Here is a 12,130-nt window from a genome sequence, read left to right on the forward strand (position 1 = left end):
AAAAGGTGGGATTCCGAATAGTCGGTCTTGTTCTGGGCGTTGGCCTCAAAAGAAGTACACGAGAGTTGCAGCGATGGCTAACTTTTAATCTAATCAAAATCCGAGTCTAAACGTGACGGCTATGGGGGTATTTAAAGGAGGAAAAGGTGGGGTTTCGGCCAGCCATACATATGGTGGCCGAACCAAACCCTAGAAGGCCTTTCCCCCTTCAATACGGACTCTAAAAAGTGGCTGTCTTAATTCCTGCAAAAATGACATGGGCCTGGCCCAAAACTAAAGGTGACGCAGCACCATTTTATGCTATGGACGAAATTATGAAGTGTGAATCTCTATATTTCGTCCATGTCTTCATCTCTTCTTATGGTGGCTTCAAAGTTCTCAAATCTCCACTTGTGGCGTCATCGTCAATCCTCAAATACTTGCTGCCATCTCCTCCATGCGTGATCATGCTCCAATGCTTGTACTCCTCATCAATGCTAGGTCCATCATTTCTAAGAGTAACAAACATATCTGATTTAGGCAGCATCATATTCTCATGTATGTGAGGAATAGTTCCAAAAAACGAAAGTACCTGATAATTAAGTTGTTTGGCACGAGCTCGAGTGATTGGTCCTTGTATTTGTGTGGCTGTAGGTACAGCGGTTGTATCAATAGATGGGATATCCTCATCACACCGGTGTGAGGTGCGCCGGCAGCAGGGATGGAAGCAGCTTGCGCTGCAGCAGGAGATGAGGAAGGAGCAGCAGCGTCAGGATGAAGTCTGCGAGCGGCGACGCTTGGCGAAGATGCAGTTGCGGCTACGAAGGATGGAGCACCGTCGACGGCGGGAGGAGCTGGAGCAGCAACTGCGTCAGGAGGCGGCGGCCACAGATAGAGCTGCCTACTTGACGTTCGTGGTGGAGAGAGCAGCGGGGGATCGATGACGAAGGAGCAGCGGAGAGAGCAGGCGGCCCAGCAGCGGACGACCGTCCACGTCCATAGAGTCGGGTGGTCAGTAGTAGGCTAGAGATGAAGCAGATTTCAAGATCGAAATGAAACTACAAGAAATATTTAGTTTATCTAAAAAAAATCTATCGGGACCACCGATTTGGGGTGCCAGTGTGGAAACAGTATCCCCAAATAGAGAATACAAGGCCAGCATCCCCCATACGGCTATACCAGCACCCGTACCGGTGCGTATTTAAGAGTCGCCGGTGGAGATGCTCTAATTCCCCTCAACATCCCTACTAAGCCGCAACGATCCGTTTGTTCGTGCCTTCCCACGACGAGATCAGAGCCAACGACCTCACACTACATGAGGAACGGAACAACAAAGACCATGGCGTGGACAGACCACACGCTGACTTGGTATTATTTCCTAACTGAACTAGTCCGAGAGTAAAACATGTCGAAACTAAACTTTGGCCTACAGCTAACTGAACAGCAGTATTAAACTGACGAAACACAAGTACACAACATCCTTTTTTTATAGCACGAAACACAACATCCTTGCCGCGTGTATGGGCACCACACAACAAAGACCGCAGGGGACCGGTAGAGCGAATTTTTGAACCATGGATACTCCTAAATCTAATTAAACTTACTCCAATACTAAATTATATAGTTATCTGATCACTAAGTTATAGAACTTTCGGGAGGAGGGAGTTTCCTTCATATTATTTATTTGAAACTTGTCAGTTTTACCTAAGATACATACTTAATAATTTGAGTATGAAAGAAATCACCCACATACATACATGCATCCTCTACATGCAAAAGAAATTGTTCAGATTTTTTTTGGAATCGTTAAATACGGATTTTAGGGCTGGCAATTTATCAGGTACTCATGAACCTAGGTGCCACTACGTAATTCCAGGGGACCAGCTCCTTGCCAAGGACTAGGGGTATGTTTAGATTGCTACCAAAGCATACCCTACCAGATATGTGTTCTCTCTTCTTCTTTTTGCATCTTCTTTTTTACATCGAGAAAAGATATGCGTTCTCCCTACAACTGACAACGTAAATTGGTTTTTGAATGTTCTTCATGTGTTTCGTTTGCCGCCCGCCAGGTTTATGCAGTCTCGTCTGTCACAGCCTGATGACTAATATATTTTACACGTAAAGAAACTCACAGGTTGATCATTCTAATGCTATGATGTTTCAGTTAAATCCACGCTTGCGTCAGTTACGTCTCCAGGTTTATTTTGCCTGACATTATTCAGTTAATCCAGTGGCCAGCACTCTGCTCAGCAAGTGTTTTTATTCCCGTAAAACTGATCGATTTAGAGTTAAACTAGCATATATGCAGCAATTATATTTTTATTTCAATGTAGTTCACATCAAGAGTCCATGAACGCTTGTGCCTGGAGTGGATGGCAACATGATAGCTACGCGAAGAGTGTCCCAGCCATAACAGTAACGGCCTCTCCCTGAAGTCGCACTCTGTGATTCGCAGCATCCAGCTCCAGGTATAGCACTCCACTCCTTGGAGATACCTGGTGATCGACCAACATTATAAAAGATAAGCAACCACATAGTTTGATAGATTGAGGGAATTCTAGCATCAAGTCTTCCAACATAAAAGAGGTACTGAATCATAGTTCATTCGTAAGGAAATATATTTACCTGAAACGCTACCAGTTTTTGTTTGCCCAACTTTTTAGCCCAGTAGGGTGCCAAAACACAATGTGCACTGCCACAAACAGGATCCTGCAAAAATAGTAAAAAAGAGGTTATGGTTTATGTAAGAAATTGAAAATCAAACGAGTCACTATTTACATGTTTTCAACTTAGCAGAAGGATTATGTCATCACCTCATCTATCCCCCACTTGGGGCAGAAGAAACGCGTGAAGAAGTCATAACCAGATCCAGCAGGTGCCGGTCCTGTAATAATCACACCTCTGCCGGCACATTTTTTTATTTCTTCGATGTTAGGAAGTACATCGGCAACCTCTTTTCCAGATGAAAGTTCCACCTGAAAGCCATGAGAAATTCTTATGACCAGTCACAGTGGCAAGTGAACATATTCAGCTTCAACTATATTCTACACACACAAAAACTTGGCAATCGTTGTTTCCCTCTTGTCACTCAACTTCTCCTATCACGCTGACATATAGCCAGATTACATTGAACAATTTGTTAGGCTCGAGTGAGCAATAGTTCTTCAGTCATCAAAGAGAAGAGTTATTCGGCCTCGGAGAATGGTTATAGTAGTAGCAGTGTAGCAAGATGATTTATTTAATTTAAGGCAGGAAACGATTTGCTAAAATGTTGTTATGAAGGCAAAAGAAAAGAAAAGCAAGGGGATGAGGTGTGAAGCAGAACGTACAATGAAGTCGGTGGTGGCCACCGATTTGTGAACACTGACGACGGAGGCGCCGTTGAGCGTGTCCGGGATCGACGGCAGCTCGTCGGCCGAGCCACAACACACAAAATCACTGGAGGGGAAGTCGAGCTCAATGAAGAGCTTTCCCTGCTCCTCCGTCTCCGGCGCGGGGACCTTCTTGGCGGTCAGGATTCCGGACTTGGTGGCGAACTCGACCACGCCGTGCTCCGCGAGGACGGAGGTGAAGAGGAAGTGCGCGGACGCCAGCGTGGCGTGACCGCAGAGCGCAACCTGAAATTGAAACGACGGCGCGGATGGAGCATAGTTGCAAGAAACGGTGCGAATCAGAGAAGTCGCGGAGGTGAGTACCTCGGTGACGGAGGTGAACCAGCGGAGGTGGAACCGCGGGGTGGCGGCGTCGGCCGGGCAGGAGGAGTCGCGGGAGAGGAAGGCGGTCTGGGAGAGGTTGAACTCGACGGCGACGGACTGCATCCAGCGCGCGTCCCCCGTGGGCGCCGAGGCATCATCCTCGAGGAGGCACACCGCGGCGGGGTTGCCCTTGAACGGCTCGGCCGTGAAGGCGTCCACCTGCGAGGAGGAAACACGGCGGCGCCGACGTCAACGTCGCTTCCCATTCGAGCCAGTAAGAGAGCGACATGGAGGCAGCAAGCAAGCGAGGAGCACTGACCACGACGTATTGGATGCTTTTCTTGGCCATTTACGCGAAGCAGCTTGAAATCTGTGGGAGTGAGCTTGTCGGAACGGATGTGCATCCGATCACGCTTTTATAGGACACTAGTGTAGTAGTGTTAGTGCTAGTCATCAGCTGCTGATGATGTCAGTTGGCAAAGCATTATTCATCAGCACTGACGATAGGGAACTTGGGAGGCTTTATCAACTTCTGGACCAGGCATTTGGAGTCACTGGCAGGTTTTGCTCAAGCAACAGGTAAGGGAGTCACTGGCAGGTTGGAAACTTGGAACTACAATGGTGAGATCTTACCTACCAAAGGTAGTATACTAGGTTCAACTAATTTAGGATTGCTTGACTAGCTTGCAATTGGCTTCGTCAGAGCTGATATTTTTCCAGTTTTTTTCGAGCCAATTGCTCCTTCTCATTCAGAACGTTCAAGTTAAATGATATCTTGTTGCCAGACGGGTTTTTTTTAACCAGATGTCTGCGTCGATGCAAAAGCCGGGCTCAATGCTCCATTTTCCGGAAAATAAAACGCATAACATGTCCTACATTTCCAGTCAATTTCAAAACATGGACTGGCTCCCATTGAAAACCAAGAGCCATAATCACCAACACCAACCACCTATACTTAACTGTTTTTTCTTATTCTGTTATGGTCCAAGCCCCGTTTGGCCGCTTCAACCAAGGTGGCAACGAGAGGACAAAATAGCATCCCTCCTGTGAGGTTGCTAGCACGTGAACAACAACAGCTCCAACCAATGGTCTATCATCAAACATCGAAAAACAGAAATTATGCATACGCAAACCAGTGTTCGATATGTGACAGGAAACCATCGCTACCAAAGATTTGCAACAGCATAATGATCATCCTGTAAGTAGCACAACAGATAACAATATCTTACACAGGTGCTCGAGTTCTCATTTATTCGGTGCGCCAAATCGTGTATCATGTAGTATGCTGCTGCATGAGCAAAAGCCAAACAGAGGCAGGTTTCACTGATTGGATTAGATTTGGTCCAAGATCACCTCGGCACCAGAAACCTTGAATTCGGAAGGGGCCGTCTCGACATTCAAAGCCTTGATCTTCCCATCATCGACAAAGGCTGACCACCTAGTAACAATGGTGCTTGGTGAGAAATGAGACGAGGTGCATTCTTATAGTAATCGCTACAACATGAGTTCATGAGTTCAAAGATGGGGTAGTATTTCAGGCCTAGTGAAGTGCACAATATTTGCCAGATGGGTGCATAAGTGAAGTGGTCTTAGTAGCATTTCAGGCAACCAACATCTCAATGCATGATGGATAAGCACTTCAATAAAAATTCTCGCTACAGAGAGGTGAAACAGCTGGACTCTGCTGGAGCATGTTCCAGTTTGCAAAAAACAATCTAATAATATGTACACCTCCACACTTATCCATGTATGCAACTTGCTAACTTGTTGTTTATTTGCACTTTAATATAGATATAGCATGTTGTACTCCAAAAATGGGGGCAAGTGATTCACCTAAGGATATTAGAGCATCTCCAGTCGCGTCCCCCAAACCGTCCCCCAAAGGGATTTGGGGCGCGCCGGACAGAAAATGCGTTCCAGCCGCGTCCCCCAAAGCCCTTTTTTGTCCTGCTCGCCCAGATACGGTGTCCGGCGCCCCGAGCCCGTCCCCGTCCCACAGGGGACGCACCGGGGACGCCGGACACAACAAAAAGCGAGGCGGGGAGTGGCGGGGCCGACCCGTCAGCGGCACAGGGAAAATTCGTCTCACACTCCCGCCAAATCCCGCCGCTCCCGCCAAATCGCGCCTATACCGCCGCGCATTTCAGGCCTCCCAAAACATATCCCGCCGCCGATTCATTTCTCCTATCCCGCCGATTTGTTTCTCCCTCCCGCCGTCCACCCGTCGGCGCTACCCTCTCCACATGGCGCCGCCGACAGCCCCCAAAAAGATGGCGAAGAAAGCGGCCAAGAAGCCGCCGGGCAATGGGACGAAAGGGGCGACAGCGCCGTTCGCGAGGTCGCGGAAGGCGCCGGCTTTGAAGAAGAAGCTCGAAGGATGGACCGACGATCAATGGCGGCAAGATTGCCTGCGCCGGAAGCTATCGACGGCGGAGCGGGAAGGACGGAGGGCGGCGGAGCCGGAGAAGAAGGCTGCGGCGGCGCGCCGCCACCGGCCACATAATGGCCGGGTGTATCGCCGCCACCAACGCGAGCCCATATAGTACGAACGTGCCGGTGTACGTTCGGGAGTCTTCTCTCCGTCGTCATCCGCCTTCTACAACGACGGCCCCTCCGGCACTCCCGGGTGCGTGACGCCTAACTTGTCGCCGCACTACCGGGATGCGGCTGCCGCACGGCGGCTTCAACCCCAACAACCTCTACTCCCCGGCGTACGAGCGGCGCGAGCCGGACCCGGTCCGGACGGCGGCCCTTTCACCGGCCGCGAGGGGTCCGCTCGAATACGACGGCGCCGGTGCCGAGGAGGACGACGGGGTTGGAGGAGGAGGACGACGAGGAAGAGGACGGGGTGGAGGACGACGAGGAGGAGGACGATGAGGACGAAGAGGGCGGCGAGGAAGAGGACGACGAGGGTGCCGGTGACGATGATCTCGTGGAGGTAGACGCGGACGGCGTGAGGACGAAGAAGAAGAAGAAGAAGAAGAAGAAGAAGAAGGCGCCGGGCACACGAGGCCCGAAGTGGACGCCTCTGGAAGATCAATGTCTGTGCGAGTCGTGGGCGACGGTGAGCCATGACTCCATCATCGGCGCCAACCAAAAAAGCGGGAAGTATTGGGCGAGGATCAAGGCCGAGTTCGATGAGCGCAAGCCGATCAACGACGACTACAAGAAAGTGCCAATGAAGAGGAGCCGGAAGGCAATGTCGACGCGATGGGCCATCATCCGGGCGTCGGTGAACTCCTTCCATGGGTACCATCGGGACTTAGAGACCGGAGGCGACAGCGGCGCCGACGTCGCCCAACTGGTACGACTCTTTCTTCAATAATCCGTAGCGCCTACATTGTGTTCGATGAAATGACTCTGCTTCCTTTGGTTAGTTTGATAGGCCCATGGATATGTACTCGAGGAACTCGGATGGGCATAAGCCGTTCGCGCTGATGCATTGCTATAGGAAGCTCAAAGGGAATGAGAAATGGCGGTTGACGCGCCTGTCGCTGTCCAAGGGGAAGGACGCCATTGATCTGGACGCGCCGCCGGCAACTTCGACAGGGCGTCCCTGCGGCAACAAGGCTGCCAAGTCCGCCTTGGCCGACGCTTGCGTCGTCCGAGAAGACGCGAGCGTCGATCACGAAATGCCTCGCCGACGTCTCCTCGACCTTTATCTCCCGCGACAAGAAGGCCGACCAAAGGTGGGCCGAGCCGCTCAAGAGGCAAGAGGAGAAGCCGGAGCTCAAGAAACGCGGGGACGACATGTCCCCGCCGAGAACGTCGACGAGAGGAATGTCTCCCCGGACGCGAGCGGCGCACAACTTCTTCAAAGGCCGGATCCTCGACGACATCGAAGCCAAAATGGCGGCGGCGGACGCGGCGGCCCGGCGGCGGCATCGGCGGCGGCGGCAGTGCGGCAAGAGCAGGCCGACGCGTCTTCTACTTGCTACACTGCGTCGGCCTCTGCGTCGGCGACGGAGCGGACGAACCATGCACGAGCAACGGGCGGATCGCGACGAGGTCATCGTGCTCGACGGGCTCGCGTCGACTCGAGATACGACGCCGTCGCCCAACCCCTTTCCCTTCTTCTAATTTGCATGCACCACCGGTCCGTAATATGATCGCGCGCCCAGTACTTTGATCGATCGCCGCTACTGCGATCGCGACGAATCGGCGGGAACGATCTCTTTTGAATGCATCTATTTGAATTTCTGATTGGGGGCGGCGTTTGGGGGACGCGGCTGGGGAGCGACGTCCCCCAAACGCGGCACGAACAAAACACGTCCCCCAAACGCTCGATCCGGCGCGGTTTGGGGGACGGTTTGGGGGACGCGACTGGAGATGCTCTTAGGCCTTCACTCCAAGGTGGGCAATTCTGAGAATTACTGTACAGCACATTCATGGGAATATAAAGAAAGTCCTGGTTCTCATGTAGTTTTTTCTTTGCACTGGCATGCATTCATGCACGATTTGTCATTGGGTTTTATAGTCGTGGCAGTTCAACAGTGTTAAACAAGAAAATTAAAAAAACTCAATGTCATGATGAGACAACCCAATCATCAAAGTATCAAAATATATCATTTCCCCTAGATAAATTGGTGATCACTGCCTTTGGGACTAACAAAACAAGAGAAAACTGGCATAGTCGATGTAGCGGCTTAAGGCAAGTTACAAAATGCTGAAAAATGTCTCTTCCAGAATTAGGAGAACATCCTTTCAAAGCATGCACGGTTCTAGATTTAACTCCACATCAAATTCTGTAAATAAACGCCTATCCTATAAAACTTGAAAAACAACTAACCTTGCACGCATATCCTATAAAACTTGAAAATCAACTAAACTTGCTAACTTGTTTATTTGCAATTTAATATAGCTATAGCATGTTGTACTTCAAAAATGGGTGCAAGTGATTCACCTAGGCCTTCACTCCAAGGCGGACGATTCTGAGAATTACTGTACAGCACAATTCATGGGAATATAAAGAAAGTCCTGGCTCTCATGTAGTTTTTCTTTGCACTCATTCATGCACGATTTCTCATTGGGATTTATAGTTGTGGCAGTTCAACAGTGTTGAACAAGAAAATTAACAAAACTCAATGTCACCCAATCATCAAAGTATCAAAATCTATCATTTCCCCTAGATAAATTGGTGATCAGTGATCACTGCTTTTGGGACTAACAAAACAAGAGAAAACTGGCATAGTCGATGTAGCGACTTAAGGCAAGTTACAAAATGCTGAAAAATGTCTTCCAGAATTAGGAGAACATCCTTTCGAAGCATGCACGGTTCTACATTTAACTCCACATCAAATTCTGTAAATAAACGCATATCCTATAAAACTTGAAAATCAACTAACCTTGCACGGTATATAAAAGGTAGAGTTATGAGTACTGAATATATGTATATCATGCTTTAATGCATACTTAGGTATCAAACAACAGTTGGCAAAAATAGAATTACCTGTGGGAGCGACGGCCAAGCAAAGCCGCGGAGAGATCTATTTCCAAATCCAAGCTTTTGTGGAAACTCCCGTCAAGGTCACCGTAAAACTCAATCTGATAACAATATTCCATAAGGCGGAATGGTTAAAGTATACTAAATGTTTGCATGATCTTGATTAATGAGAAAGTTTAGCATAAATAGCATGAAAATGCATGGGCTAGAAGACTCAGAACGTCTATGTTGCGAACTTGCAATAACCATCTAGGCTGATACACGTCAATTTGAACACATTACTGGCCCTTAATGCCTTAAATCCATATTGAAGTCATTCAGAACAACATATAGAAATTCACCTAAAAAGATATGTGAGTTGAACATGCACTAGGTAGTTTCGCAACACATCATGAAAAATCCCAATACAAGGTTTAGAATGAGCACTCTTAAAGAGATTCACACAATAAAGCTCAGGACTGGCATACCAAGGAGTGGAACAGGTGCTTAAAAATACAAGATAACAATTTCATGCATGACTGTTATTGATCATTTAGTATTACTGTGGTAGACTCATTTAGTATTACTGTGGTAGACTAGCAAGGGAATATAGTACCATGAAGTAGTATGTTGTGGGAAGAAAACAAAACAGGCACCACCAAACATGAAGGCATATAGTCCTATCTCATGTCAGTACACAATACTTGAATATGGACACTACAATACCTGTTCTACATTAATTATTCCGCGCTAAACCTACATTGACATATAAAAAGACAAGAGTAGTTACTCACTGCATCTTTTGCCTGTAACTTTTCTGCCCATCCATTCAGCACGTATGGGTCATTAACAGCTACACAGATAACAGAGTCGATCCCTTTTGCTTTCAATTTATCGATGCTGTTCTTGTAACTAGGGACATGCGACTGCGAACATACACCTGTATATGCACCCTGAAACATATCACAAAAAAGCTGTCAATTATATGACCAATAAACTATATTCCAGGAGAGAGTGTGCCTACAACACTATAATTAAAAATGAGATGGAAAAGGCACAATACTATTAACGGAGCAAGTTTATAATCTTAATGGCTGTAGCCATAAATCGCCTAGGTATATAAAATTATCAATAACATTGCGCAATTGGAAGGCGTAACATGGGAAGCATTCATGCAGGCTTAAGGCTAAAGGGACTCTAATTATGCCTGGCTTACGTTCTCAAGTGGATCGCTTTAATATCGTCTGAGTCATTGTCATCTGAAAGCGGGAGCCGATTATTTAAGATCAATCAAAGATCAATGTGGTCAATTAGCTGCGGCACCTTCTTACTGTCCAATAATACAAGACAGATGAAACTGATAGTTTTAGCCTAGAAATGGGGGATTAAAGACCATGTCTAGTACAGTAGAATCAGAGATATTCCCCTTCAAAATCCCAAATATAAAAAGTAACGTCTCATCACTGGACACTAAAATGACACAGCTTCATGTGCATCATTCATTTTCCAACTAAGCAACGATAGAATTCACTTAAGATATCAACACCAGCCAACGCTCTGCCTACCGTTTCGCCATCAATCTTCTACTAATGAGCAACAAAGAATGCAAGAATCCATAATCGCCTAATACAGATTCAGGACTAGTAGCGTCGAATTTACCCACTGTGACTCGTCGGAGATCTAAAATAGTCGAGCATACATGAACCGAAGCTAGCCGCAACGACGAATTTTGTAGGTAAGGGAAAGAGAGATCTTACCGGCAATCCGAAGATGACCACTTTCTTCCCCTGTAATCAGACAAAATGAAACGCCGAAGGGGGTCAGAGGACGAAGCGCGGCGGCGGTAGCGGGAGGAGGAAGCAAGGGGAGAGTATAGTGAAGCAGCGTACATGGAAGATGTCCTTGAGAGGGGTGGTGGAGAACTTGGTGGCGACGCCCTCGTCCCAAGACCGCGCTTTCTGCAGCGACACGCCGGGCGCCGCCGAGACGATGTCGGAGCCCACGGACGCGAAGCCCCTCGACGCGGCCCACAGCGCCGCCGCCGCCGCCGGGGAGCCTCTCGCCCTCCTGACCAGTGCTGACGCCATCGCTCTTCTCTGTGCAGCCGCCAAAAGCCACAGAAAATGGGAGCAGGTAATTGCGTTCGTTGGATTAGGTCTTGGCGTCTTGCTGCCGCAGCGGAGCTCAGACTTGAGACAGGCCGCGGGGTACTCGCTCTGTTTCGGGATTACCCGGCCGGAGGGCCAAATCGCAATTAAGATAAAAAATTAATTAAGGAAAGTGTGGCAAAATTGTAAAATTCTGTAAACGTTTTTGTTATAATTTATACTACATATAATATGTTTAAAATTTTAATTTCAAGACATATGAAATGAAAGAGTTCTATAAGATACAATTTATGCATTTTCAATCCCTATAATTTGGGTATATATTAGTGGTCAAATCATGCATCAAAGATGGTGCGGAGAAAAGTGTCTTACATCTTGAGATGGTGATAAGGGGTGGCCCGATCTTCTCAGTAAGCGACGGGTGGTGATGAACACACGATGGTAGCAGCGGATGGAATCGATGATGACGAGGAGGATAACTTGTATGACGCCGATGAAGTCTCTCGATTGATTCCTGATGCCAATGCAACAGCTCTCAACCCTGCAAGATATTCGCAACTCCACACACTTGCGCATGTAGCCGCCGACCACGAAGCGGTAGATTGCAATCTTCTAATCCCCAATGGAACAGCAGATCACACAAACTTTCAGTAGCATAAAACTCCAGATCGCAACGAATTGGAGAGTTGGGGAACAATAGTTTTGCTTAGCAAACAACTATGAACTAGGGTTTATCTTCAACTTGGTCTAAAGCAGCTAGAAGGTCGTCCAAGGCACTTATATAGGCGTCCGGGACGAGTTCTGGTCGAAAAATACAAGTAAAACTGACCCATAATAGATCTGGTCGAGACAGACTCGGACAAGTCCGGTCTGGAATCCGGTCAACCGGGCCAGGGACCGGGCAGGCCGGCGTGGCATCCGGTCAA

The 12,130-nt window shown here is 48.1% G+C and overlaps 2 protein-coding genes across 2 annotated transcripts; both read right to left on the reverse strand.

Moving 5' to 3' along the window:
• Positions 1 to 2,222: 2,222 nt before the first annotated feature.
• Positions 2,223 to 4,651, reverse strand: LOC124662413 (uncharacterized isomerase BH0283-like). The gene is made up of 6 exons (XM_047200252.1): positions 3,994 to 4,651; positions 3,675 to 3,893; positions 3,309 to 3,596; positions 2,793 to 2,954; positions 2,605 to 2,688; positions 2,223 to 2,474 (listed from the first exon to the last, which is right to left on the reverse strand). The coding sequence occupies exons 1-6, from the start codon at positions 4,021 to 4,023 to the stop codon at positions 2,367 to 2,369; spliced, it is 891 nt and encodes a 296-aa protein (XP_047056208.1). The 5' UTR covers positions 4,024 to 4,651; the 3' UTR covers positions 2,223 to 2,366.
• A 121-nt stretch (positions 4,652 to 4,772) lies between these two features.
• LOC124662414 (peroxiredoxin-2F, mitochondrial-like) lies at positions 4,773 to 11,231 on the reverse strand. The gene is made up of 5 exons (XM_047200253.1): positions 10,986 to 11,231; positions 10,854 to 10,883; positions 9,891 to 10,049; positions 9,124 to 9,218; positions 4,773 to 5,112 (listed from the first exon to the last, which is right to left on the reverse strand). The coding sequence occupies exons 1-5, from the start codon at positions 11,181 to 11,183 to the stop codon at positions 5,007 to 5,009; spliced, it is 588 nt and encodes a 195-aa protein (XP_047056209.1). The 5' UTR covers positions 11,184 to 11,231; the 3' UTR covers positions 4,773 to 5,006.
• Between the last annotated feature and the right edge of the window lie 899 nt (positions 11,232 to 12,130).

The sequence above is a fragment of the Lolium rigidum genome, chromosome 6, assembly GCF_022539505.1.
Source record: "Lolium rigidum isolate FL_2022 chromosome 6, APGP_CSIRO_Lrig_0.1, whole genome shotgun sequence".
Taxonomy (NCBI): domain Eukaryota; kingdom Viridiplantae; phylum Streptophyta; class Magnoliopsida; order Poales; family Poaceae; genus Lolium; species Lolium rigidum.

Coding starts and splice junctions, on each gene's coding strand:
- LOC124662414 (XM_047200253.1), bottom strand. CDS start 11,183: ATGGCGTCAGCACTGGTCAGGAGGGCGAGAGGCTCCCCGGCGGCGGCG. Junction 9,219..9,890: donor AGTTACAGGCAAAAGATGCA/GTGAGTAACTAC, acceptor TATTGTTATCAG/ATTGAGTTTTACGGTGACCT. Junction 5,113..9,123: donor CTTGGCCGTCGCTCCCACAG/GTAATTCTATTT, acceptor CATTGTTACTAG/GTGGTCAGCCTTTGTCGATG.
- LOC124662413 (XM_047200252.1), bottom strand. CDS start 4,023: ATGGCCAAGAAAAGCATCCAATACGTCGTG. Junction 3,894..3,993: donor AAAGCATCCAATACGTCGTG/GTCAGTGCTCCT, acceptor TCCTCCTCGCAG/GTGGACGCCTTCACGGCCGA. Junction 2,689..2,792: donor CCAAGTGGGGGATAGATGAG/GTGATGACATAA, acceptor CTATTTTTGCAG/GATCCTGTTTGTGGCAGTGC.